This window comes from Zea mays, chromosome 4 (genome assembly GCF_902167145.1).
Source record: "Zea mays cultivar B73 chromosome 4, Zm-B73-REFERENCE-NAM-5.0, whole genome shotgun sequence".
Lineage (NCBI taxonomy): Eukaryota > Viridiplantae > Streptophyta > Magnoliopsida > Poales > Poaceae > Zea > Zea mays.
This window is the reverse complement of record NC_050099.1, coordinates 147,404,911-147,432,673: the sequence shown is the minus strand read 5'-3', so window position 1 is coordinate 147,432,673 and position 27,763 is coordinate 147,404,911. Positions and strand designations below refer to the sequence as shown.

Here is a 27,763-nt window from a genome sequence, read left to right as displayed (position 1 = left end):
CCCTCTCAGAACTAGGTCTAGGTTATGAATTTATCATTGAACCTATTGGATGGATAATTGGGGACTCGGTTAAATTCTATGGGCTTGTTTGAGAGCAAGGAAAATGAAAGGGATTGGAGGAGCTAAAATCTCCTTGCTATTCAATTTTAAATAGCAAAAGTATTTTAGCTCCTTTGATTCTCTCCAATCCGTTGGCTCCCAAACAAGCCGTAAAGGATCTTAGAATCTTAAGAGAAGCATGCATCTATGATACGAGCCAGGCCGTCTATGATTCGAGGTAGGCAGTGCTGGCCTGATGGTGGGGCGGAGAGGCTGCCGCTATGCCTGGGAATGGGTCATAATCCGATCCTAACCCCACTTCAATCCTAAAATACTAAGGAGTAAATCCAGCCCTACTTGAATCCAAACTAATTTGGTATAGCTCAATCCAAACTGATTTTAAAGTCTTTGCCACCCAACCCTGCCCCGATCCTTTCAAAATCCATGGCAATATTACATTAGCAATCCAAGGGCCCCCACAAACATGCAAGCACCACCACTAGCTTATTGAATTAGTATAATCCATGGGCTCACACATACATGGCCACACATTGCAGAACGCAAGTCTACCAAAAAACTATTTACATCCATCTGTCTCAAAATACACATCATAAGCATAATATCAGTCCCGGAACTGACAGCAAACATCAATTTAGAGACGGTTTTCACAATGAACTGTCAAATTTATAGGTATACACAGAACTGTCCAATTTAGAGCCTCCTCCGTGGATCCACCTTAGTCAGCTGCCCGTTGACGATCTGCCTCCTCCTCCGGTGGGTAGAGCTGGACCGATCGATCCGGGCATGCGTCAAGGAGAGAGCTGAAGATTTGGACTTTCGGACGGAGCTCGCTACTGATAAGTACGCAGAGAGAGATGCTCTGAGTAAACCTTGAATGTGCACAGGAATTCTAAATTACTGCCCGTTGAATGTGAACGCTACTAATCCAATTATTTATAAAATCTAAATTACTGCACTGTTGCAGTCTTGCTGCTCCAACAGTGAAAATGTTTCTAAAGAGATGAAACTTTGGTGATTAAGAAAATGAAAAATTATTGTTTTACCTACATCAAATTTCCCAATCATCTTCTTCATCATCTGAATCAAACATTCGCTTTCCTGTCATTGGTTCACCTACATGAATTAATGTAGATAATTCAAGTCATTGTCATGTAGTTAATTGTTGCCGATGTAAAGATAAGATAGAAGCAAAGTATACTTTTATATGATAATTTACCTTCTTCTTCATCATTGAATCCAATCAACCAGTCTTTGGCACAGACTAAAGCTTCAAGTGTTTCAGGAGATAGTGATGTCCTATTTTTTCCAAGAATTCTACCAGCTGCACTAAAGGCAGATTCTGAGGATACCGTACTCACAGGAATAGCCAAAAAATCTCTAGCCATCAAAGACAATATTGGATAGGCATCTATGTTTTTCTTCCACCATCCTAAAACATTGAAGTTTTCATCCGGCTTGACAAGGATCCTAGGGTCCTCCAAGTAAGTATCCATTTCTGTTCGCTCTGGACGGGCATCCATGGGATTTCAACTTCGTAAACTGGTCCATCAATTGCAACTTCTCCTTTTCATACAACAAAATGCAATCTGAACGGACAGTCTGTCGACCGACTAATCGAAAAGATGGTTGGCAGTAATTTATCATTTCTTTCCAGGATGGATCTTCACACTTTCTAAATGAAATCTCTGCGCTAAGGAAGTACTTGGCTATTAGACCTCGAAAGACTACAGGGTCAAAAACATGAGCCTCATCAGGTTTTGTTTTTTGGGTCGCTAAGAACCTTTGTCTCTCTTCTTGTGAAATTGCATGGCAATACGTAGAAATGTGCCTATTCAGATGAGTTGTACCTTTACCCGCAACAGAAGATAAGTGGGCCTTACAGTATTTGCAGATCGCCTTCTCTTTCCCATCTACTAGCTCTGAATCAACATAATCCCAAACTTTAGCCCTTCTTTTTGTTGATCTGCTTGACTGATCAGTTGAGATAACATCATCCATTTCTGGAGCTGATGAAACCCTCTCCATGGCTAGACTGCAAGATCACCAAATGAAAATCGTTACACAAGTTATAAGTGAGGCACACGCCTAGGAATATGGCCTAAAAAATCACAACCAATTTATGACTTATTACTGGCGTACTTAACAGTTTAAATCACCATATGAAAAGAGTTGTAGTCCGAACGTGCAAACAAATCTCAGCAATTGAATCGTGAAATACATACAAGGCTATGAGTTATAGTTCTATTATTTATACACTACCAAATAATATTTCTAAATAGCCTTTTTTTGTCTTCTCAACGGACCTGGGATTGAGCAAACTAATACTATTTTCTATAATCTGATCAGACGTACGAGATAGATTGACTGTCACTGTACGACATCATAGCTGTATTCTTTTGTGGAGTTGAGGCGGTAGAATAGGAGCTAGCGAAGAATTCAGCAATTAAGCCGGGTCTGCACTGCAACTGCAAGAAATGACAGGGCACAGAGCAGATCAATCTACACTGCTGAGCAATGGTTGTGCAAGGTTAAGCAAATAGTAGGCACACATCCTTGCTCGGTATCCTCGCTCGACAATGCTAGACTTGTTACTGGAAGCCCCTGCGCGAGGAAGGGAAGCCAAGGCTCGTGACTCATGAGGAAGGGAAGCGGGTGTTTACTTGGAGAGACGAGGGTGCGAGGCGGTCAGGATCAGGAGAAGCCCCTGCGCGGAATGCAGATCCAGAGCGGGGCCACCGGCGCCGGAATCCGCCGCGATTCCGGTGAGGGTGTTGGATCGCGGCTCCGATCGCCGTAGGGGAGGTGTCGATGGCGTGCGTCGCTTGCAGGATGAAGCGACAGGGCGTGCTGCAGGCGCCGGCGGGGGCCCCTCGACGCTCACCGCCGCTCTTCGGACGACCAAGAGGAAGACGCTACAGCTTACAGGAACCACGGGTTGTGCCTTCTCACATGATCCATGGGCTGTGCCCTTCACATGATCCAGGCACACGATTGGGCCAGATTTGATAATCGATCCGTGCTGGCCCTTTAATAAAATGGCTTGATCCAACTTTACCCTAATCAACAGTGATCCAAAAAAGATCCAAAATTATTAGCCCATGAATTTGGAGGCCCTTTATACCCATGAGTTTTTATGGCCCATTCCCAGGCCTAGCTGCCGCCCTTGGTCCCAATTATATAGGGCTCCGATAATATTTATACATTCAGTAATTAGACTATTATACACAATAGTTTAATAGTGAAGTGTCGAATAGTTAACAGCTACAAAGTGTTCACAACCCGATCATATTTGAATATATTAGAAGAACTTTTAAGATAATATTATAATATGTATATTTGTATTTATTTATTATTTGATATGAATATTTTTAGATATGTATTGAGTGTATATATTGGTACTATTTTTATATAATAATAGTTTGAAAGGCGTCTATTTTAAATTTGTCTAGCGCCCTAAAAGCTGAGGACCGCCGGCCGCTGGAGGTAGCACAAGCCCCCGTGAGATTGGATATGCAGACGTTTCGACCATGCAGGATCAGGCATTAAAATGCAAAGCTCTGTGTGTCGGCTGCTTCTCGGCGATCACTGAGCACATTTGACCGTCTGCATGCTTGACCCAGGGCGGGCCTATGCCGGCGGCAGGAACGCGTGGGTCGCCGTCCTTCATGTCGAGCCTCAGAGGAGGCGAGGACTGAGCGGGTTCTCGAGGCCCCACGTGCAGCCAGCATCGGGGTGATTCAGGCTCCTCGTACGGTACGTCGGTACGGACCACACTCCATGGAGATGGGCGAATGGCCCGACGGCGACGGGGAGGATTCGAGACTTTTGCCCGGCGACGAGCGAACGAGAGTCGGCGCGGCACCGGCACGTGCACGTGTGACGCCGCAGGGCCAAACCGGACTGGTCCGCTCTTTTCGGCTTTTGCGGTGCAGGTAGCTAGTATTATTGCTCATCATAGCATAGCAATGGTGGTGCTACCATTCGTGGAGTGAACGTCTGAACTCTGAAGGAGTGTCGTCGTAAGTGCGAGGTACTTGCTGCATTTGATTGTGACCTCACGCAAACAAAGGACACCTTTTAAAAAAATCTAAAGAGAGCTAACATAAGAGATAGGTTTGCTTTTTATTGTATAGAACAGTAAATATAGGAAGACGACGTCCATCTAAAGAGTGCTAACCTAAAAGACAGGTTTGCTTTGTTGCAGAAAAAGAAGAACAAAATAGTAAATGTAGGAAGACGTTGTCTCAAAAACGTGAAAACAACGACCCAATGTTGGAATCATTGGTAGCAGTAACAAGAAAAACCCCCAAATTCAATGAAGTTTGAAACAAGTAGTGCAGAACCAAGTGTTAAACGTAGTAGCAATAACATTAAGTGAAGGGCATTTATTTGCCTTCTATTGACCACCATTTGTTGCACTATACTGCCTTCAAACGCGGACAGTCCACGATTAGATCAGATCAAGCGGATTCACTTCTATATCCACGCATGTTTATCCCTCTAAACTCGTGGAAGTTATTGAAGGACGCCTATCAACGGGTCCAAAATCTCCTATATATTTGAAGGGTACGACCAATTGCAGCATCAACAATCGAATCAAATCAATATATCTTCTGTTCCTTTACTTCTTACCCTAGGAGTAGACAGTAACGTAGCATTCTTCACCTCTCCTCAACTATATGTCGTTTGGAGGCGTCTTGGGTGGTCTGTAGACCCGAAGAAAAAAACCTAGGATCTCTCCTCGATGATGGGATCTCTCCTGGGAGGTCGGATCCAGGTGTTGTTGGCGAACATTGCCGCCTCTGCGCACACGCTAACCATCCGGCTACCAGGCGTGGACCATCCGGCTCGGTGCAAAGAAGAATCAGCTCCTGCCGCCAGTCGTGGACCATCCAGCCCTAGGCCGTAGATCGTCTATGCTGACTCAGAGGGCACCGCCGCCGGTACACCTCTTAGTGATTGACGTCCAGATCGGCGCCAACACGCTTTTTGGTGGCTTCGCTAGGGACAAGGCGTGAGGATCCATTAGATCGGCCTCCAATGGCCAGTTCAAAGGATAACTCCGATGTCTCTCCCAGCAACATCATCGAGCCGACTATAGAGGCTACACCACTACCTCAATTGTGTCTATATATCATGTTTTTCTTCTCCACGTATTATAACAAACCAAGTGTAAATTGAATATTTCAGGTACTAAATGGATTCAAATGAAAAGTTTGTCAACTACAAAGTTACATAACGTTTTAAGATCTATAACTTTTATTTTACAGTTTCTTCATTTGAGGTCGTTTACAAAATTTGAATTTCAAGTTTTAATACTTCAAACATATTTTTATATGACAAGATGATTTCAAATAAAAAAATTTTAATTACAAAGTTCATAACATTTCAAGACATACAACTTTTATTTTGGTCATTTATCCATCCGAGGATGTTTAAAAATCGAATTTTAAAATTTAAACATAGTTTTGCATGACAAGATGATTTAAAATAAAAAAGTTTTTAATTACAAAGTTTCATAACATTTCAAGACCTACAATTTTTATTTTGGTCGTTTTTTCATCCAAGGGGTGTTTGAAAAAAATCAAATTTTAAAATTCAAACGTAGTTTTACATGACAAGATGATTTTAAACCAAAAAGTTATCAACTACAAAGTTTCATGATATTTCAAAACATACAACGTTTTGTTTTAGTGGTTTTTGAAAGTCGCCTATAGGGGGGTGAATAGGCAAATCTTAAATTTACAAACTTAAAGCACAACTACAAGCCGTGATTAGCGTTAGAAATAAATCTGAGTCCGAAAGAGAGGGGAAAACAAATCAAGAGCAAATGAAGCGGATAACACGATGATTTGTTTTACCGAGGTTCGGTTCTTGAGAACCTAGTCCCCGTTGAGGTGGTCACAAAGATCGGGTCTCTTTCAACCCTTTCCCTCTCTCAAACGGTCACCTAGACCGAGTGAGCTTTCTCCTTAATCAAATGGGTCACTTAGACCACACAAGGACCACCACACAATTGGTGTCCCTTGTTTTGATTACAAGTGCTTGAAGAAACAAGAATGGAGGAAGAAGAAAGCGATCCAAGAACAAGAGCTCAAAGAACACGAGCAAAACATTCTCTCTAGTCACTATTTGTTTGGAGTGGATTTGGGACTTAGAGAGGCTTTGATTCTATTGAATTGTGTCTTGTATTGATTGCACTAGCTCTTGTATTGAATGAGATGTCTGAAAAACTTGGATGCCTTGAATAGTGGTGGTTGGGGGGTATTTATAGCCCTAACCACCAAAACAGCCGTTGGGGAGGGCTGCTGTCGATGGGCACACCGGACAGTCCGGTGCGCCACCGGACGCTGTCCGGTGCGCCAGCCACGTCACCCAACCGTTAGGGTCTGACGGTTTCGACCGTTGGAGCTCTGACAGCTTGGGGCAACGGACAGTCCAGTGACGCACTGGACAGACACTGTTCACTGTCTGGTGCGCCTTTTGGCGCTGCTCTGACTCTGCGCGAACTGTCCGCACATTGTTCACGTTTTCAGGCGACCGTTGGAGTCGACCGTTGCGCTTCTTAGTCGTTTCTCCGCTGGCACACCGGACAGTACAGTGACCCACCGGACAGTCCGGTGAATTATAGCGGAGCGGCTCTCCAGAAACCCGAAGGTGAAGAGTTTGAGTCGATCGCCCCTAGTGCACCAGACACTGTCCGGTGGGCCAGACCAGGGTTCTCTTCGGTTTCTTTTGCTCCTTTGTTTTGAACCCTAACTTGGACCTTTTTATTGGTTTGCGTTGAACCTTTAGCACCTGTAGAATATATATAATCTAGAGCAAACTAATTAGTCCAATTATTTGTGTTGGGCATTTCAACCACCAAAATCATTTAGGAAAAGGTTTGACCCTATTTCCCTTTCAATCTCCACCTTTTTGATGATTGATGCCAACACAAACCAAAGCAAACATATAAGTGCAAAATTGAATTAGTTTGCATAAGTCAAGTACAAATGTTACTTTGGAATTAAACCACTTTATACTTTCACTAGATATGCATGGATTGCCTTCTTTCTTTTAATATTTTGGACCACATTTGCACCACTTGTTTTGTTTTTGCAAATTCTTTTGGAAAATCTTTTCAAAGTGTTTTTGCAAATGGTCAAAGGTACATGATTAAGATTTCGAGAAGCATTTTCAAGATTTGAAATTTTTCTCCCCCTGTTTCAAATGTTTTTCCTTTGACTTAAACAAAACTCCCCCTGGATGAAATTCTCCTCTTAGTGTTCAAGAGGGTTTTACCAATATGAAAAAGATTTAGATACCAATTGAAAAATCCTTCATTAAATATATCAATTTGAAATATGGATACCAATTGAAAACTTTGTTTTGAACAATTTGAAATTGGTGGTGGTGTGGTCCTTCTGCTTTGGGCTATATTCTCCCCCCTTTGGCATTAATCGCCAAAAACGGAGACGTTTGAGAGTCCTTTTATTCTTTCTCCCCCAAAGGTATATATAAACATGAGTGAAGATTATACCAAAGTGGAGAGCGGTGCGGAGTGACGGTGAAGGGTAAATAATACCGATAGAGTGGAGTGGAAGCCTTGTCTTCGCCAAAGACTCCATTTCCCTTTCAATCTACGACTTAGCATAAAAATATACTTGAAAACACATAAGTCGTAGACATAAAGAGATATGATCAAAGGTATATAAATGAGCTATGTGTGCAAAGTATCAATCAAAGTTCCGAGAATCAAGAATGTTTAGCTCGTTCCTAAGTTTGGTAAAGGTTTTCTCATCTAAGGGTTTGGTAATGATATCGGCTAATTGTTCTTTTGTGCTAACATAAGCAATCTCGATATCCCTCTTTGTTGGTGATCTCTCAAAAAGTGATACCGAATGGCTATGTGCTTAGTGCGGCTGTGTTCAACGGGATTATCCGCCATGCGGATTGCACTCTCATTATCACATAGGAGAGGGACTTTGCTCAATTTGTAGCCATAGTCCCTAAGGGTTTGTCTCATCCAAAGTAATTGTGCGCAACAATGTCCTGTGGCAATATACTCGGCTTCGGCGGTAGAAAGAGCTACTGAGTTTTGTTTCTTTGAAGCCCAAAACACCAGAGATCTCCCCAGAAACTGACAAGTCCCTGATGTGCTCTTCCTATCAATTTTACACCCTGCCCAATCAGCATCTGAATAGCATATTAAATCAAAGGTGGATCCCTTGGGGTACCAAAGACCAAACTTAGGTGTGTAAACTAAATATCTCATGATTCTTTCACGGCCCTAAGGTGAACTTCCTTAGGATCGGCTTGGAACCTTGCACACATGCATACAGAAAGCATAATATCCGGTCAAGATGCACATAAATAGAGTAAAGATTCTATCATCGACCGATATACCTTTTGATCTACGGATTTACCTCCCGTGTCGAGGTCGAGATCTAGATGCCCATTGGTTCCCATGGGTGTCTTGATGGGATTGGCATCCTTCATTCCAAACTTGGTAAGTATATCTTGAATGTACTTGGTTTGGCTGATGAAGGTGCCCTCTTAGAGTTGCTTTACTTGAAATCCTAGGAAATACTTCAACTCCCCCATCATAGACATCTCGAATTTTTGAATCATGATCCTACTAAACTCTTCACAAATAGATTTGTTAGTAGACCCAAATATGATATCATCAACATAAATTTGGCATACAAACAAATCATTTGCAATTGTTTTAGTAAAGAGAGTAGGATCGGCTTTGCCGACTTTGAAGCCATTAGTGACAAGGAAATCTCTTAGGCATTCATATCATATTCTTGGGGCTTGCTTGAGCCCATAAAGCGCCATAGAGAGTTTATAAACATGGTTAGGATACTCACTATCTTCAAAGCCGGGAGGTTGCTCAACATAGACCTCTTCCTTGATTGGTCCATTGAGGAAGGCACTTTTCACGTCCATTTGGTAAAGCTTAAAGCCATGGTAAGTAGCATAGACAAGTAATATACGAATTGACTCAAGCCTAGCTACGGGTGCATAGGTTTCACCGAAATCCAAACCTTCGACTTGTGAATATCCTTTGGCTACAAGTAGGGCTTTGTTCGTTGTCACCACACCATGCTCATCTTGCTTGTTGCGGAATACCCACTTGGTTCCTACAACATTTTGGTTAGGACGTGGAACAAGATGCCATACCTCATTCCTCGTGAAGTTGTTGAGCTCCTCTTGCATTGCCAACACCCAATCTGAATCTCTTAATGCATCTTCCACCCAGTATGGCTCAATAGAAGACACAAAAGAGTAATGGTCACAAAAATAAGCGACACGAAATCGAGTGGTTACCCCCTTATGGATATCTCTAAGGATGGAGTTCACGGGGTGATCTCTTTGTATCGCTTGGTGGACTCTTGGGTGTGGCGGTCTTTGACCCTGTATCTCTTGATCATCTTCGTTGTCTTGATCAACTTCATATCCCCTTGATCATTGCCCTCCTCTTGAGGTGGCTCATCTTCTTGATCTTCTTCTTCATTGTCTTGAGCTTGATCCTCATCTTGACTTGGTGGAGATGCTTGATTGGAAGATGATGGTTGATCTTGTGCTTGTGGGGGCTCTTCGGATTCCTTAGGACACACATCCCCAATGGACATGTTCCTTAGCGCGACGCACGGAGCCTCTTCATCATCTAGCTCATCAAGATCAACTTGCTCCACTTGGGAGCCATTAGTCTCATCAAACACAATGTCACAAGAAACCTCAACTAATCCAGTGGATTTGTTGAAGACTCTATATGCCCTTGTATTTGAGTCATATCCTAGTAAAAAGCCTTCTACAGCCTTAGGAGCAAATTTAGATTTTCTACCTCTTTTAACAAGAATAAAACATTTGCTACCAAAGACTCTAAAATATGAAACATTGGGCTTTTTACCGGTTAGGAGTTCATATGATGTCTTCTTGAGGATTTGGTGAAGGTAAAGCCAGTTGATGGAGTAGCAGGCGGTGTTAATCGCCTTGGCCCAAAACCGGTCCGGAGTCTTGTATTCATCAAGCATGGTCCTCGCCATGTCCAATAGAGTTCTATTCTTCCTCTCCACTACACCATTTTGTTGAGGTGTGTAGGGAGAGGAGAACTCATGCTTGATGCCCTCCTCAAGAAAGCCTTCAATTTGAGATTTCTTGAACTCCGTCCCATTATCTCTTCTTATTTTCTTGATCCTCAATCCGAACTCATTTTGAGCTCGTCTCAAGAATCCCTTTAAAGTCTCTTGGGTTTGAGATTTTTCCTATAAAAAGAATACCTAAGTGAAGCGAGAATAATAATCCACAATTATAAGACAATACTTACTCTCGTCGATGCTTATGTAAGCAATCGGGCCGAATAAATCCATGTGGAGTAGCTCAAGCGGCCTGTCGGTCGTCATGATGTTCTTGTGTGGATGATGGGAGCCAACTTGCTTTCCTGCTTGACATGAGCTACAAACCCTGTCTTTCACAAAATGAACATTGGTTAGTCCCAAAATGTGTTCTCCCTTTAGAAACTTGTGAAGATTCTTCATCCCAACATGGGCTAGTCGGCGATGCAAGAGCCAACCCATATTAGTCTTAGCAATTAAGCAAGTATCGAGTTCAGCTCTATTAAAATCAACTAAGTATAGCTGACCCTCGAGTACTCCCTTAAATGCTACTGAATCATCACTTCTTCTAAAGACAGTAACACCTATTTCCGTAAAAAGACAGTTGTAACCCATTTTGCATAATTGAGATACAGAAAGCAAATTGTAATCTAATGAATCTACAAGAAAAACATTGGAAATAGAATGGTCAGGTGATATAGCAATTTTACCAAGTCCTTTGACCAAACCTTGATTTCCATCCCCGAATGTGATAGCTCATTGGGGATCATCGTTTTTCTCGTAGGAGGAGAACATTCTCTTCTCCCCTGTCATGTGGTTTGTGCATCCGCTATCAATTATCCAACTTGAGCCCCCGGATGCATAAACCTGCAAAATAGTTTTAGGCCTTGTTCTTAGGTACCCAAACAGTCTTGGGTCCTTTCACATTAGAAACAAGCACCTTGGGTACCCAAACACAAGACTTTGACCCCTTGTGTTTTCCCCCAGCATATTTGGCAACTACTTTGCCTGATTTGTTTGTTAAAACATAGGAAGCATCAAAAGTTTAAATGAAATGTTATGATCATTTGATGTAGTAGGAGTTTTCTTTTTTAGGCATTTTAACATGGGTAGAATGCCTAGAGCTAGATGCCTCATTCTTGTACATAAAAGCATGATGAGAAACAGAATGAGACTTCCTAGCATGAATTTTCCTAATCTTGTGCTCGGGATAACCAGCAGGATATAAAATATAGCCCTCTTTATCCTGAGTCATGTGAGACTTACCCTTGACAAAGTTAGACAATTTCTTGGGGGCATTAAGCTTGACATTGCCTCCCTGTTGGAAGCCAATGACATCCTTAATGTCAGGGCATCTCCCATTATAGAGCATGCTCCTAGCAAATTTAAAATTTTCATTTTATATCTCATGCTCATTGATTTTACTAGTTAATTGTGCTTTGTGATCATTTTGTTGTTTAATTAAAGCTAGGTGATCATGCATATCATCAACACTAACATCTCTACATCTAGTGCAAATAGAAATATGTTCAACAGTAGAAGTAGAGGGTTTGCAAGATCTTAATTCCTCTATCTTAGCATATAAAGTAGCATTCTCATTTCTAAGATAGAAAATAGAATCAATGCAAACCTTTAAATCCTTAGCCTTAGCAATTAATTTATCATTCTCAATCTTAAGGCTAGAAATTGATTCATTCAATTTGTTAATCTTAGCAATTAAACTAGAATTATCATTCTTAGGATTGGCAATTGAATCATCACAAACATTTCTCTTTTCAACCTTAGTGATCAAATTAGCATTTTGAATTCTAAGGTTGGAGATAGTGTCATGGCAAATGCTAAGCTCACTAGTTAGTTTTTCACATTTCTCTATTTCCTAAGCATAAGCATTTTTACCTTAACATGCTTTTTGTTTTCCTTAATAAGGAATTCCTCTTGGCTATCCAAGAGTTCATCCTTCTCATGAATAGCACCTATTAATTCATTTAGTTTTTCCTTTTGTTGTATATTGTGGTTGGCAAAAAGACTAAGCAAATCATCCTCATCTTCACTAGAGCTACCCTCATCACTAGATGTTGTATATTTAGTGGAGGCTCTAGATTTTACCTTCTTCTTTTTGCCGTCCTTTGCCATGAGGCACTTGTGGCCGACGTTGGGGAAGAGGAGGCCTTTGGTGACGGCGATGTTGGCGGCGTCCTCGTCGGAGGACGAGTCGGTGGAGCTCTCATCGGAGTCCCATTCCCGGCATACATGGGCATCACCGCCCTTCTTCTTATAGTATCTTTTCTTTTCCTTCCTCTTTCCCTTCTTATCGTTGCCCCTGTCACTATCACTAGATAATGGACATTTAGCAATAAAATGACCGGGCTTACCACATTTGCAGCAAACTTTCTTGGAGCGGGGTTTGTAATCCTTTCCCCTTTTTTGTTTGAGGATTTGGCGGAAGCTCTTGATGATGAGCGCCATTTCCTCGTTGTCGAGCTTGGAGGCGTCGATGGGGAGCCTACTTGATGTAGACTCTTCTTTCTTTTCTTCCGTCGCTTTGAATGCGACGAGTTGCACCTCGGGTGTGGAGGTGCCGCCTTGCTCAACGATTTGTTTGGAGCCTTTGATCATTAATTCAAAGCTCACAAACTTTCCTATAACCTCCTCAGGATACATTAGCTTATATCTAGGATCACCATGAATTAATTGAACTTGTGTAGGGTTACGAAAAACAAGTGATCTTAGAATAACCTTGATCATTTCATGGTCATCCCATTTGGTGCTCCCAAGGTTACGCACTTGGTTGACCAAGGTCTTGAGCCGGTTGTACATTGCTTGTGGCTCCTCTCCTTGGTTGAGGATGAATCGATCGAGCTCCCCCTCGATCGTCTCTTGTTTGGTGATCTTGGTCACCTCGTCCCCTTTGTGCGCCGTCTTGAGGACGTCCCAAATATCTTTGGCGGTCTCTAACTCGTGCACTTTGTTATAATCCTCTCGACTTAAAGAGGTGAGGAGTATAGTAGTTGCTTGGGAGTTAAAGTGTCGTATTTCGTCGGCCTCGTCCGAATCATAGTCCTTATCCCCTACCTGTGGTACCTGTGCTCCATACTCAACAACATCCCATATGCTTTTGTGGAGTGAGGTTAGATGACCTTTCATTTTAACACTCCACATAGAATAATCTTCACCATAAAAAACCGGTGGTTTGCCTAATGGAATGGAAAGTAAAGGAGTGCGTTTAGAAATGTGAGGATAGCGTAGGGGGGTCTTACTAAACTTCTTGCGCTCTTGGCGCTTAGAAGTGATGGACGTGACGTCGGAGCCGGAGGTGGAGGGCGACGAAGGATCGATCTCATAGTCATTTTCTCCTTCTTGTCGCCACTCCGGTGCGACTTGACGCGGGGAGTTGGTTCATCCCTTCCTTTTGCGCCGGACTCCCTTGATGGAGCCTTCCCGTGGCTTGTGGCCATTTCCATCTCCCTCTTGGCGGATCCTCCCGACATCACTTCGAGTTGTTAGACTCTTAATGAAGTACCGGGCTTTGATACCAATTGAAAGTCACCTAGAGGGGGGTGAATAGGCAAATCTGAAATTTACAAACTTAAAGCACAACTACAAGCCGAGATTAGCATTAGAAATAAATCCGAGTCCGAAAGAGAGGGGAAAACAAATCAAGAGCAAATGAAACGGATGACACGATGATTTGTTTTACCGAGGTTCGGTTCTTGAGAACCTAGTCCCCATTGAGGTGGTCACAAAGACCGGGTCTCTTTCAACCCTTTCCCTCTCTCAAACGGTCACCTAGACCAAGTGAGCTTTCTCCTTAATCAAATGGGTCACTTAGACCACACAAGGACCACCACACAATTGGTGTCTCTTGCTTTGATTACAAGTGCTTGAAGAAACAAGAATGGAGGAAGAAGAAAGCGATCCAAGAACAAAAGCTCAAAGAACACGAGCAAAACACTCTCTCTAGTCACTATTTGTTTGGAGTGGATTTGGGACTTAGAGATGCTTTGATTCTATTGAATTGTGTCTTGTATTGATTGCACTAGCTCTTGTATTGAATGAAATGTCTGAAAAACTTGGATGCCTTTAATAGTGGTGGTTGGGGGGTATTTATAGCCCCAACCACCAAAACAGTCGCTGGGGAGGACTGTTGTCGATGGGCACACCGGACAGTCCGATGCGCCAGCCACGTCACCCAACTGTTAGGGTTTTGATGGTTTCGATCGTTGGAGCTCTGACAGATTGGGGCACCGGACAGTTCGGTGACGCACCAGACAGGCACTATTCACTGTCCGGTCCGCCTTCTGGCGCTGCTCTGACTCTGCGCGAACTGTCCGTGCACTGTTCATGTTTGCAGGCGACCGTTGGAGTCGACCGTTGCGCTTCTTAGTCGTTGCTCCGCTAGCACATCGGACAGTCCGGTGAATTATAGTGGAGCGGCTCTCCAAAAACCTGAAGGTGAAGAGTTTGAGTCGATCGCCCCTGGTGCACCGGACAATGTTCGGTGGCGCACCGGACAGTCCGGTGCGCCAGACCAAGGTTATCTTCGGTTTCTTTTGCTCCTTTATTTTGAACCCTAACTTGGACCTTTTTGTTGGTTTGTGTTGAACCTTTAGCACCTGTAGAATATATATAATCTAGAGCAAACTAGTTAGTCCAATTATTTGTGTTGGGCATTTCAACAACCAAAATCATTTAGGAAAAGATTTGACCCTATTTCCCTTTTAGTTTTTCCATCTGAGGTCTTTTGAAAAATTCGAATTTTAAATATTTTAAATTCTGACGTAGTTTTTGTCGTTGATAAGATAACTTTAAATAAAAAAGTTGACAACTTTAAAATTTTATAACTTCTCAAGATTTAGAAAGTTTGTTTGGTTGATTAATCATTTGTTCATCCAACATGGTAGTTCTAATATTCTTCATGAATCTTATACATCTCATTTTTTTTGTTTCATAAACTACAATAGAGATATAATTTTTGTGAACAAATTTACTTTTGATTTGTCATATGAAGAAAATTATGCATCTTGATGAGTTATACAACTTTGTAGTTGAAATTTTTTTTCATTTAAATTAATTTATAGCTTCAAAATGTGATTTGAAAATTTACTTTGTCTAGTGTTAAAAAATACTCGACAAAGAAACTTTCTTTGTCCAGTGCAAAAAACACTCGGCGAAAAGTTTTTTTTGCCGAGTGCCCGAAAAAAATACTCGGCACATCAAATGACACTCAACAAAGAACCAAATTCCGGCAGTGCATATAGAATATTTTACGTGCACAATTATCAATTAACTGTATACACTAAATAATATAGAAAAGAAAGGATTTCCCAATTAATTTACATCTGATAGTTCACGTTCACAATGAACCTTGTCAAGCTCACAGCATTTCAAACCCATTCTAATCTACCAGCCAATCCCCATGTGTATTAAACAACCAATAGATTTAACTGACCCAGTGTCTCCAGTAAGAACAATATGTATTCTCCTCTTTGAAGAGGATGGTAATAACCCCGTGACGTTGCCCAATCGATCACCTCCACACTTGAGGGAACTCATCCATGTCTCCACCGCCAAAGCAGCCGGCCATCATGACGTCAAAGGCGCCGTCCATATCGAGGTAGCCAGCCCCGCACTCACCGCCGGCGACTCCTCCTCCCCACGTCGCGCCAAACCCTGCAGCGCCCCCGCTGTCTCGCGTGAAGCCGTGGTGGTGGTCGGCGACCGTGGCGCCGCCGCCGCCGTAACACTGCTGCTGCGCCACCTCCACCTGCCGCGGCCCGAACGCGAGGCCGTAGTAGTAGCCTCCTCCCGCCGGCGGCGCGGAATGGTCCGGCGGCTCTGACACGGCGCGTGGCCGTGACGGGCCGGTGAAGGCGGCCGGCGGGGACGAGGAGTCGCCGTCTTGGGCGCCGCCATCGCCGTCGCCGTCGGCGGCTTTCGTCTTCTGGAACACCCTGCACAGCACCCAGTCCTCCTGCAGCGATTGCCATTGCTCAATTCAGACTTGAGAGATAGAACTGATAAATGCTGGCACATATAATTGGTCCATGTGTAATATATCTTTATCAGTGCATGCAACGTACTCCTAGTTTGGAGGTGAGGCCGTCCGCCAATTATCGTACTGTACTCGTCCGATCCGTAGCCATATATTGGAGCGCTAGTGTGCTAGTAGGTGGTGGCTCGGGCACGAGGGGGGGGAACTAGCGTGGAACCAATTATTTGTGCAGCGCAGGGAAGCAGGCAGTCAAATATGGCTGGCCCACAGTCTGTGCCTTGCTGGCTGCTTTTACGCTCCTCGTACGAACTACTGTAGTACTGTACGTGCGTGTGTCTGTCTGGCGCCGCCTGTGCATGGGCATGGCCGATCTATCTATCCGCGCGCCTGTGCTGGTCGAGGTCGAGGACGCCGTCCTTGCACTGATGCTTTGCAGTCGCAGTCGCACTCGCGCACAAGGAGCAATTAACTAATAATAATAATAACGCGTTGTGAACAGGCCGAAATCTCGGCCCATCATCAAGTCTAGATTATGTGCTAATATAAGTGGGCTGTGGGAACAGCATCGGTCGCGCAGGACGGGGACGTTCTTGAGATGGGGACGACAGGATCAGACGTTTCTTCACGTGCTGGTGTTTTGTTGCAAGCTGATTGAAGTCGACGACGCACGCAATCCACAATGAATGATTGCGAGCGAATAAGCTGGCGGTGTCCCCGGCCGCGCGCGGCATGCACCTAACGCCGTCACCCGTGTTAATTAATATATTAGAGCGAGATTATATTGAGCAGTTATATACTTATATATATTATATATATATTGGTTATAAGTAAGCGCAGCTGGACGGACGATTATACATACTGGCAATATCTGAACCCGTGTTAATTAGGTTAGTTACGTGTATAGGCTATAGAGCAATGTGTAATGCTGTACGTAACATGCACGCACGGCGTAGTACGTACCCTTGGCGGCGAATGCGGGGTGTCGAGGCGGAACTCGTGCATGACCCAGCCGGACTTGACGCCGTTGGGGGCCCTGCCCCGGTAGAAGACGAGCGTCTTGCGCATGCCGACGACGACGGCGGTGGCGCTGCTGCTGCTGCGCACCTCGCGGTCCTTGCCCGTGGCCTTCCAGTAGCCCGTCCTGGTGGCGCGGTTGGTGCGCGACCCCGTGGCGTACTTGCGGTCCCGGAAGCTGAAGAAGTACCACTCGGTGGCCGTCAGCTTCGCCACCTCTGCACGCGCACCGCACCGACGACCCACCAGTTAATTAGACGCATGCACCACGACGACGACGATGATCATATCGATCAAGCTAGCTAGCTAGTTCACTTCACACACGTACGTACGAACTGACCTGGGAGCTCCCACGGCTCGCGGGCGTGCAGGTCCACCTCGACGAGCGTCCCCTGCGCGATGCGCTCGTTGGCCACCTTCTTGTGGAGGTAGTGGCACACCAGCTCCTCGTCGCTCGGGTAGAACCTGAACCCCGGTGGCAGCGTCGACTCGATCTCCCTCAATGCCATCGCTCGCTAGCTAGCTAGCTGGAAGCCTGGAGGTCGATCGAAGAGACACGCCTCTTCGATCAGTACGCAGCGCCTGGAGCCCTGGACTCTATCCGACTCGATGATTCTCTCCGAACAAAGGCGGTATACAACAAGTATGTGTGTGACCGGAGTTGGTCGCGAGGGAACTCCGTTATATAGAGGAGGCTACTTGGCTCTAGCTACTTGGCTCTAGCTACTTGGCTCTATCTGCTGAGGCAACAAGTGAAACGAACCGATCTAGCTACTTGGCTCTAGCTAGCCCCTAGCTAGCTATAGGCGTACAGGTGGAAAGATTCCAAGCAACGCGCATCCGGTCATGCCGCCCGTGCTCCGATCGGATCCGATCCACCTGCTACACGGTGCATGCGCGAGATCACCATGAGATTGCTCGCCCCAACCGCCGGCAGCGTTCTTATTATTAGCCGCGTGACACGCGAGCCAAATCGATGTACACCTACTAGCCCTAGTACTTTTTGTCCGTGTAAAAGGTCTCTCGATCAGCTACTAGCTCTCCGATCCGGCCGGCCTTGACGTGCGGTCGTTTTACGTGTGCGCGTGCATGTTTCCGGGCGGAGGCAAGGCAAGGGCTGTTCGATTAGCTAGAGGTTTTGTTCGATTAGCTTCCAATTCATGTAGTTTGAATAAAATTAGGTCGATTTAAATTCTAATTAAATTAAACTTATTAATTTTTTTCAATTACATCTAATCTATAAATAAGGAGAATAATCGAACAAGACATTAATGACGTGGGAACCAGGGATCGCCATCAACTTGATTATTCCGCAATTGAGGTCGTTAATTAGCTATAGCTAGCGGCCGGGTGGATAGCTATACATCGTACGCGGCGATCGTGACGTGCGTGCGAGTTCCTACTCGTGCACGCCATATATATCAGCTATAGCTAGCTCGATCGCCTTCGGCCATCGTGCGAAGCTTTAATTTATTAGCTTTATAATTTTACTCAGCTGAAGATTAGCTATACGACTGTTTAAATCGTAGCTAAATATATTTCAGATCATTTTATCTAAACGGCGAATTAGTGTGGTCCTTTGGAATAAAGGATTGAGTTCCTAAATATTTTTTATAAAATTCCTAATTACGAAATATGGGTCTACTATTGTAGAGAGATTTTGTAGGATTTCTTACATGAGATCTAACCTCTTGGAAAATTTTCCTATACAATTGCAAGTGTCATGCAACTCTATTCCTGTATATATTTTTATGTTTTATCAATCCTACGTTCCAAATGATTAATATATATATATATATATTTCGGTCTTCAGGTAAAGTTTAGATATATATATATATATACCTGTCGTTGTAGCTAGAATCGTTTGGATCCTTACGCGCGTAGCAGTAGCTGATAAATCTAAACAGGGACAGCATTCACATGTGTTTGCATCTTGCATTGGACGGGCGTAAGTCGTTATAACAGGGTTCAAGCCACTTCGGCCATCAACATCATCAAAGAATTTCAAGTACTATTGTATATGGCATGGTCCAGAGAAAACGAATCATAAGCGTTGTCCCCTGACGCCATTGTGTTAGACGTCGCTAGCCTTACGTATAACATGTGGTTACGAGACGGTTTAGGTACCGTGTACTCATCTATATACCCTCACTGAAGATTGTATAGTTTTCATGGTAAACAGTGTGCGCGGTTTTTATCATCGCTAGCATCCATCAATTCGTTATAATGGAAGTTTTCATCATAACTGGTGATAAGTTTTGGTACCCTACAACTAATCAAAACTATTTATCCTTGCTCTTTCTCTCGGTATATACTCATTATTGTAATAATGCAACATCCTTATATAAGCTGGAAAAGAATTCTCACCTGTCATTGACATAAAGCTAAATCCTTCATCTGCCATCAAAGAAACATAATTTTCATATCCGTCAAACTGTAATATCTTCCGACGGCTTCAACGGGCGTCATCGGACATTTTTGTTACGTCCGACGGCTACATTGGACGTTTCCGAGTAAGCATATGGATATGTAGATTTTTAGCATTAGTTCTGTTAGCCGTCGAATTATCTATAGATCCTTTCAGGACTCTAGATCACTCAATGAGCCCTTGAGCAGACCTATCAAATTAAATCCAAGACCGGGCAACTGAGCCCTAGATCAGTAGCATATCGCTCCCTCATATCTCCCTCTCCACTATAAAAACTTGATTGAGTGTTCTAGTATCACTGCTAGACGTAGAGAGCTTAGACGACGTCTAAACCAGGATAACCCTTTTTTGTGGTTTGAGTGCTTAAGCCACTAGAGACTCACACACCCCTCCGCGTCGAAATCGACTAGATTACAGTTAGGGAATAAAAACTTGATTCGACTAGAATTTGGAACCCCCTAATTTGCAATAATCTGGTATTGATTTGTAATAAATACACTAAAAACAAAAGAGTTTGCATAGCTTTTGAGTTATACTAATCGGTGCATATACAACTCAAATTGGCATTAGAGCAAAAGTGATCAGTCTCAAGTTTGAATCTGATGGACTTGACTAAATAAGATAACTATAGCTAACTCTTACTTTTTTTATGTTCACGGCATAGATAAGTTGAGCATATATATGAATTGATTTGTGCAAACAGTTCCATAAAAAGGGATGAAAACCACTTAGTTTTGAAAATTAGTGACAAGACAAAAAAAAGACTAGTTAGCGGCAACATATGTATCCCACCCACTACACCAAAATCATACACTTCCTACGGTTTTTTAACTTCCTACAGCTTTATAGAAAACCGTAGGAAATACATAACTTTCGAGAGGCAACTGGTACCTCTAGGAAATAAACATAACTTCCTACAGTTTTTTATAAAAGCTGTCGGAAGTTAAAAAACCGTAGGAACTTAACTAACTTCCTATGGCCTCCTCTAGGAAGTTAGGTTTCATCCGTTCACAAGACAATAGAATAGCTAACTTCCTACGACTGGCTCTAAGAAGTTAGCTGCCTAGATAACTTCCTACGGCCTCCTCTAGGAAGTTAGCTTTGAGCTGTTGACCAGTCAACCGAAAACATAACTTCCTACGGCTGGCTCTAGGAAGTTAGCTGGGCAGCTAACTTCCTACGACCTCCTCTAGGAAGTTAGTATTCATCTGTTGACCAGTCAAACGAAAATCTAACTTCCTACAGCCGGCTGTAGGAAGTTAATTAACTTCCTAGAGGCAAAGCATAAACTCTAGGAAGTTACCTAACTTCCTACGACTTTACTCTAGGAAGTTATGTTTTTAGCTTTTACCTTCCTCTTCTCTCACCTTTCACAAAATATCTAATTCTCATCACACCCGCGCGCCATTCTTTCCTTTACAGTCGCGCCGCCGCCGGCCCTGCTGCCCCCGATGCGCTCCGCCCCGGCCGCTGCCGACCGCGCCCGTCGCCCCAGCTCGCCCGACCGGCCCACAACCGAGCCGCCGCCGCGGACGCCGTCCCGGCCCCGAGGAGCGCCCCCCGCCTGCGTCCGCCCCCGAGGAGCCCATCCCGGCAGCGCCCGCCACCGGCAGCTCCCACCCCGCGGCCGTCTCTCCCACCCCCGGCAGCGCCCGTCCACGAGGAGCTCGCCCCGGCAGCGCCCGCCCCCGGTAGTGCCTGGTGTTCGTGCGCACGGCCGCCCCGCCCCCCCCCCCCCCCCCCCCCCCCCCCCCGTCGACCCCGCCCGTGTCGGCGCCCGCTGCACAGCCACCGACTCCGCCGTGGACGTCCCCGACCCAAATCATCGATCAGCACCCGCTGCAACCGTCAGGTACCGTGTTTATACTTTTTTTATTTTTTTATTCAATGTGCTAACTTCCGAGAGTTTACTCAAATAATGACGTAGGTAGTTAGGTTAATTAACTTGATTGGCTAACCGCTGCATATAGTTTAGCTATGCTAAACTCTTTTATGTTATGGCTAAAATTAAGTTTATGTTTGATTAATAATATGGTGGGTGAGGACCTTCCATGAAAATTAATCTTGTATGTTACGGCTAAAATTAATCTTGTATGTTATGGCTAAAATTAAGTTTATGTTTGATTAATAATATGATGGGTGAGGACCTTTGATGAAAATTAATCTTGTATGGTATGGCTAAAATTAATCTTGTATGTTATGGCTAAAATTAATCTTGTATGTTATGGCTAAAATTAAGTTTATGTTTGATTAATAATATGATGGGTGAGGACCTTCGATGAAAATTAATCTTGTATGTTATGGCAAAAATTAATCTTGTATGTTATGGCTAAAATTAATCTTGTATGTTATGGCTAAAATTAAGTTTATGTTTGATTAATAATATGGTGGGTGAGGACCTTCGATGAAAATTAATCTTGTATGTTATGGCTAAAATTAATCTTGTATGTTATGGCTAAAATTAAGTTTATGTTTGATTAATAATATGGTGGGTGAGGACCTTCGATGAAAATTAATCTTGTATGTTATGGCTAAAATTAATCTTGTATGTTATGGCTAAAATTAAGTTTATGTTTGATTAATAATATGGTGGCTAACCGCTGCATATAGTTAGGTTAATTAAGCTTATCGTGAAAATTTATAAATCACGTGTTATTTTATTTTAGCATCAAATATGGTGGGTGAGGACCGTCGATGGATGTATGAAGGTTGGCGTATGAATCATCCCTCGATGGAGTGGATAAGAAAGACAGAGAATTTTATTGATCGTGCTTTTGCTTTGTCAAGAGGCACGGATGTGCGATGTCCATGTAGTATGTGTCGGGTTTGTAGATGCCAAGACAAGAGAACTCTGTCGGGGCACCTTTGCAAATATGGCTACATGCCTAACTATGAAGTCTGGGTGTATCACGGCGAGGAGTTTCCCCGTGAAAATGTGTTTGAAGCCCACAACAATGATGACGTGGAATATGATAGAATGGAAGAGATGCTTCAAGATTTAAGGGAGGATCTTGATTTTGTGTTTCCACCACATAGTAAGGAGCTACCTCCAGATGTTAAAAAGTTCTTTGGCCTCCTTAAGGCTGCAGAAGAACCATTGCATGAACACACAAAAGTTTCCATCCTTGCTTTCGTGACTCGACTTATGGCTATTAAGTCTAAGTGCGTGTTCTCGAACAATTGTTACAACGAGCTCTTGATCTTAATCAGCGAAGTGTTTCCACCAAATCACAAGATGTCGAAAGATGTGTATCAATGCAGGAAACTGCTCTCTGGTCTAGGTATGGACTATCAAAAAATCGATGTTTGTCCAGATAATTGTATGCTTTTCTGGAAGGATCATCAGAATGATAAGAAGTGTCAGTGTGGCAAGTCGAGATATGTAGAGGTAAAAAACGATGATGGTGAAATGGTCACATCAACGATAGCTCAAAAGCAACTTCGTTACATGCCTCTTGTGCCTCGTCTTAAGCGTTTGTTTCTTTCGAGAAACACAGCTAGGCACATGAGATGGCACAAAGAACATGAACGAGAGGACACTCATGTGATGACACACCCATCTGGCAGTGATGCGTGGAAGGCTCTAGATGACTTTGATCCAGAATTTGCTAGTGAAGCGAGAAATATTCGAATTGGGTTGGCAACAGATGGGTTTACACCTTTCAATACAAATGCGGCATCATATTCTTGTTGGCCTGTATTTGTTATTCCATACAACCTTCCACCTCATCTGTGCATGAAATATGATTACATGTTTCTTTCCCTAATTATTCCTGGACCAGACCATCCTGGGAAAGGGCTGAATGTGATGATGCAACCCTTGATCGATGATCTCAAAAAGTTATGGGAAGGTGTTGAAGCATACGATTGCTACAAAAAGGAGAGATTCACACTCCGAGTTGCATATTTGTGGTCCATTCATGATTTCATGGCATACAGTTTATTTGCTGGATGGAGCTGTCATGGAATTCTAACATGTCCAATATGTGGCAAGGATACATATTGTTTCCGCCTTGAGTTTGGGGGGAAGATCTGTTACTTTGATTGCCACAGATGCTTCTTACCCCAAACTCACCCGTATAGGTTCGAGGTTAACACCTTTAAGAAGGGCACTATCGTGACAAAGGGACCGCCCAGGCGTCTGAGCGGAATTGAGATTGAGGCTATGCTTAATAATTTGAAAGAGAAAGAAAGTGGTGATGGATACATCGGGTTTGGAACTGAGCATAACTGGACCCATAAATGTGGTTTATGGGAACTCCCTTATGTTAAGACATTGATTCTGATGCATAACATTAACGTTATGCATCAGGAACGTAATGTTGGTGAAAGCATTCTAAGTACTTGCATGAATCTGGGCGACAAAACAAAAGACAATATAAAGGCTAGAAAAGACTTAGCAAAACTTTGTAACCGACCAACCCAGGAACTCGACGAAAATGGAAAAAAGCCACATGCTTAATTTTGTCTAAAACCTAAACAGAAGAAAGAAGTAATGGAATGGTTGAAAAATTTGAAATTCCCAGATGGTTATGCGGCAGGGTTTAGGAGAGCTGTGAACTTGAATACAAATAAAATAACTGGATTAAAGAGCCATGATTATCACATAATGATGGAAAGACTCCTCCCTATAATGTTTCGTGGGTACTTCAATGTCAGTATTTGGAAGGCGTTAGCTGAATTAAGCTACTTTTATAGACAACTTTGTGCCAAAGAAATAAAGAAAGATGTGATGGAGAAGCTAGAGACAGAAATTCCTGTCCTTATATGCAAGTTGGAAAAAAATATTCCCCCCAGGATTCTTCAATCCAATGCAACATCTACTTGTCCACCTTCCATATGAAGCTAAGGTTGGAGGTCCTGTGCAATACAGGTGGATGTATCATATTGAAAGGGCATTAAAGAAACTTAGTTCTATGGTTGGTAACAAAGGAAGAGTTGAAGGGTGCATAGCTGAAGAATTCAAATATAAAGAGGTAGCAGCGTTCACGAGTGTATACTTTGCAGACGAGCACAATATCAATGCCCCTACATTGAGGTATCATGATGACAAAGTAGGGACTCACAACAATCTCCAAATTTTTGAGATTGAGGGCAAGACTGTCGGAGCATCCACCGAATATCATCCCGAGCACAAAGAAAAGTTGGATGCTTTGCTCTATATGTATGAAAATATGGATGAGATGACTCCGTATTTCAAGTAAGATGAAATCTGTCATTTGTGTATCTATGTAGTAATCGTGACTTAAGACGCTATTGTTTATTTGTTGTAACAGAGAATTCCAATCGCGACTTAATGAGAAATTGTCCTTGAGGCAGTATGAAAATGCACTTCGAGGAAGACTTGGGAAGCCCAATTTCATTAATTGGTTCCGAGCTCATGTAAATAAATTAACACTATTGTTCTACTTTATATATTATGTTTAAGAAATCTAATTCACTATCTAATTGACAGTGTGATAAAATTCCAAATTTAGACGAGGACTTGCTTCAGATGTCTTACGCAATCGTAAAAGTCAGAAGTTACAGTCGTTACGACATTAAGGGGTTTCGTTTTCGTTCGGCCAAATTTGAGTCTATTCGTCCATTTGCGGTGACAAGAAATACTGGAGTTGTATGCAGGGCAGTCGATGATCGTGGAAGAGAGATGAATTATTATGGAGTTATTAATGACATACTCGAGTACGACTTTGCTGGTAGCAAAAATCTTAAGGTGGTGTTTTTCAAATGTGATTGGTTTGATCCTAATCAAGGGACTGTAGAAAACCAATTTGGCATGGTAGAAGTCAAACATGAGCTCAAAACAAATGCATGTAGCAAATTTGTTCTTGCTCACCAAGTTGACCAGGTGTACTACATACCATATCCATGTACAAAGCTGGAAGCCACGTGGGTAGTGTACAAAGTTAATCCTCGTGAACGGTTACACAACAAGGGTGAATGGTTCGAGACAGAAGTTGAAGAAATTTATCAATAAGATGAACTCCCAACCAATTTTAATATAGATACTGAGGTTTTGCCAGAATCCTTAGTGGGAGATTCGGAAGATGTAGTAAGTCCTAACAAAAGGAAACGAAAGTCAAAGAAGAAAACATCGAATCGAAGGAAACAATTTGATCCTGATTTCGAATACGACTAAAAAGTAATTATGTATTTATTATTGTTTTCAATATATTATGTTCATTTACTTTATGTTCATTTACATTATCCTCATTTACTATTGTGATTTTGTTCTAATAACAGGATGTCTAAAAAGGTGAAGTAGTTCACTAAGGGACTTGCGAAGAGAGCGTCCTATGTTATGAGAAAGGAGGACTTAGTGTTTAAGGGCACTAGTTCCAGCTCGAGTAGGCGTAGAGCTTTGTTGGAGCATGTTCCAGAGTTGTAGGGTCAGACAGTTGGCGTTTAGAGGAATGAGGTAACCAATATTTGTTTTGCAATGTAATATTTGTATGAGTTCTTATAACTAAATTATTAATATAATATTTGTTTTGCAATGCAATATAATGTTTGTAGGATGAGTCTGAAGATGGGGTAGAGACAGGAGGGGAGACAGGTGGGAAATGTTGATGATGAGGTAGAGACAGAGGAGGGGAGACAGGTGGGAGATGATGATGAGGTAGAGACAGAGGAGGGGAGACAGGTGGGAGATGATGATGAGGTAGAGACAGAGGAGGCGGAGACAGGGTGGGGAAGCGATGCTACTGGTGGTTTTGGACATGATAGCCATAGTGGATGGCGTGAATGGCCTGAGGATGCAAGTGGATGGCCAAGAGATGGAGGGTCAGGAGTTGGGGGAGCTAGTGGGTCAAGGGAAGGAGAAGCTTGTGGTTTTGGAAGTGGGGGAGTTGGAGGGTCTTCACGGGTCCGGAAGCCGCGGAGAACTAGTTGGGTCCCCCCTCCTAAAGAACCAGTTGATAGGGTTGAGATAATACCAACTGGAGATGGGTAAGAGTATCCTTGCTTTGTTCTTATGTCTTACACTATTACGCGACTACATTTTGTATTTGACAATTGTTCTTGTGCTGTTAGGGCTTGGGTGGATAGTAGTTTCACTGGCACAGGTCGTCGAAGGCAAGTAAAGAAAGTGTTGGGCAACATATGTCATATGAAATGGCCTGGACTGGTGATAGAGGATGGTAAGGAGGTCCCTGTCACAAGATGGGATCAATATGCCCTTGCAATAAATGTGCAACATGGGAATGCACAAGCTGCAGTTTGGCACGACTTCTGGGTATGTTAATTTTTTTTGTTAAGTTGTAATCTCGATAGGAATGCGGCAAGTTGTAATTTTTTGTTAAGCTATCATATTATTGATTTTGACTATGCTTCTTTTTTAGAAACATTACAAGTTGCCTGAAGGAGATACTCATACGGAACATGCACACTCCGTGTTCCATAGGAATGCGGGAAGTGTTGTTGGGGATATGATGTACTATGCTCGAATCCAGGTGATTAGTCAAGCCATGTTTGGTAGTGAAGGGCGACGTCTAGAGAGTAAGAACGAGGCGACACAATATGGACTCGATATGACTGAGCAACAATATCTTGAGGTAATGGATGTTTTTGCTTGTGTTGAAAAATTTTCCATTGCTTCTAGATATTACAGTTACTTATAAATGAATTGTGTTCATGCAGCATTCGATTCCATGGATAGCTGCCAATGATGCTGCTTGGCATGCGTTATGTCGTTACTGGGCTTCGGCTGAATTCAAGGCAAAGTCTGTGCGGCACAGTTCCAATCGTGGAACCGAGTCGTATCACAGGTATGGAGGTGATGATCACTTTCGTTTGGCAAAACGAATGGTAAGTACAGTTAAAGCCATTTTCGTTGATTGTAGTTGACTTGCTGTAATTTCTGGTTATAGTGTTTGTCAAATGTACATACAGGAAGCTAGCACTGGTGCAGTGCCCAGTGATGTTCAAATATACCTTAGGGGGCACAGAGGACCAGATCCTGCAAATCCAGATGTGTTGTGCAGCCAAAAGGCAACAGATCGTGTGGTGAGTGTTTGGAAATGTTTGGTAGGTTCTGTTTATATGGATTTGTGTATGTAAGATTGCATTGTTCTTTTGTATGAGGCTGCATATGGCGAGGCGATGACTAGTCAGCACGGACCAGACTATGACTGGAGGACCTCACCTATTGATCCTCAGGCTGTGTAT

The 27,763-nt window shown here is 43.1% G+C and overlaps 2 protein-coding genes across 5 annotated transcripts; both read right to left on the bottom strand.

Moving 5' to 3' along the window:
- Nucleotides 1-440: 440 nt before the first annotated feature.
- LOC103653789 (uncharacterized) lies at nucleotides 441-3,005 on the bottom strand. 4 transcript variants are annotated; one of them, XM_020551887.2, is made up of 5 exons: nucleotides 2,721-3,005; nucleotides 1,941-2,092; nucleotides 1,277-1,381; nucleotides 1,104-1,173; nucleotides 441-929 (listed from the first exon to the last, which is right to left on the bottom strand). In XM_020551887.2, the coding sequence occupies exons 2-4, from the start codon at nucleotides 2,083-2,085 to the stop codon at nucleotides 1,109-1,111; spliced, it is 315 nt and encodes a 104-aa protein (XP_020407476.1). In that variant the 5' UTR covers nucleotides 2,086-2,092; nucleotides 2,721-3,005; the 3' UTR covers nucleotides 441-929; nucleotides 1,104-1,108. The 4 variants fall into 4 exon arrangements, with proteins under 4 accessions (XP_020407476.1, XP_020407477.1, XP_020407474.1 ...); XM_020551888.2 differs by having other exon boundaries at nucleotides 441-893; XM_020551885.2 differs by having other exon boundaries at nucleotides 1,108-1,173.
- Nucleotides 3,006-15,395: 12,390 nt separating this feature from the next.
- LOC100217205 (uncharacterized) lies at nucleotides 15,396-17,801 on the bottom strand. The gene is made up of 3 exons (NM_001143563.1): nucleotides 17,510-17,801; nucleotides 17,116-17,387; nucleotides 15,396-16,134 (listed from the first exon to the last, which is right to left on the bottom strand). Exons 1-3 carry the CDS (start codon nucleotides 17,676-17,678, stop codon nucleotides 15,691-15,693), a joined length of 885 nt encoding a protein of 294 aa, NP_001137035.1. The 5' UTR covers nucleotides 17,679-17,801; the 3' UTR covers nucleotides 15,396-15,690.
- Between the last annotated feature and the right edge of the window lie 9,962 nt (nucleotides 17,802-27,763).

What these genes read in the sequence shown, in the direction of transcription:
- LOC103653789 (XM_020551887.2), bottom strand. Translation starts at nt 2,085, where the DNA reads ATGGAGAGGGTTTCATCAGCTCCAGAAATGGATGATGTTATCTCAACT. An exon ending in GAAGGCGATCTGCAAATACT is followed by an intron (nt 1,382 to 1,940) that starts GTAAGGCCCACT and finishes CCTTTAGTGCAG; the next exon opens with CTGGTAGAATTCTTGGAAAA. An exon ending in ATTCAATGATGAAGAAGAAG is followed by an intron (nt 1,174 to 1,276) that starts GTAAATTATCAT and finishes TAATTCATGTAG; the next exon opens with GTGAACCAATGACAGGAAAG.
- LOC100217205 (NM_001143563.1), bottom strand. Translation starts at nt 17,678, where the DNA reads ATGGCATTGAGGGAGATCGAGTCGACGCTGCCACCGGGGTTCAGGTTC. An exon ending in CGAGCCGTGGGAGCTCCCAG is followed by an intron (nt 17,388 to 17,509) that starts GTCAGTTCGTAC and finishes GTGCGCGTGCAG; the next exon opens with AGGTGGCGAAGCTGACGGCC. An exon ending in CCCCGCATTCGCCGCCAAGG is followed by an intron (nt 16,135 to 17,115) that starts GTACGTACTACG and finishes CAATCGCTGCAG; the next exon opens with GAGGACTGGGTGCTGTGCAG.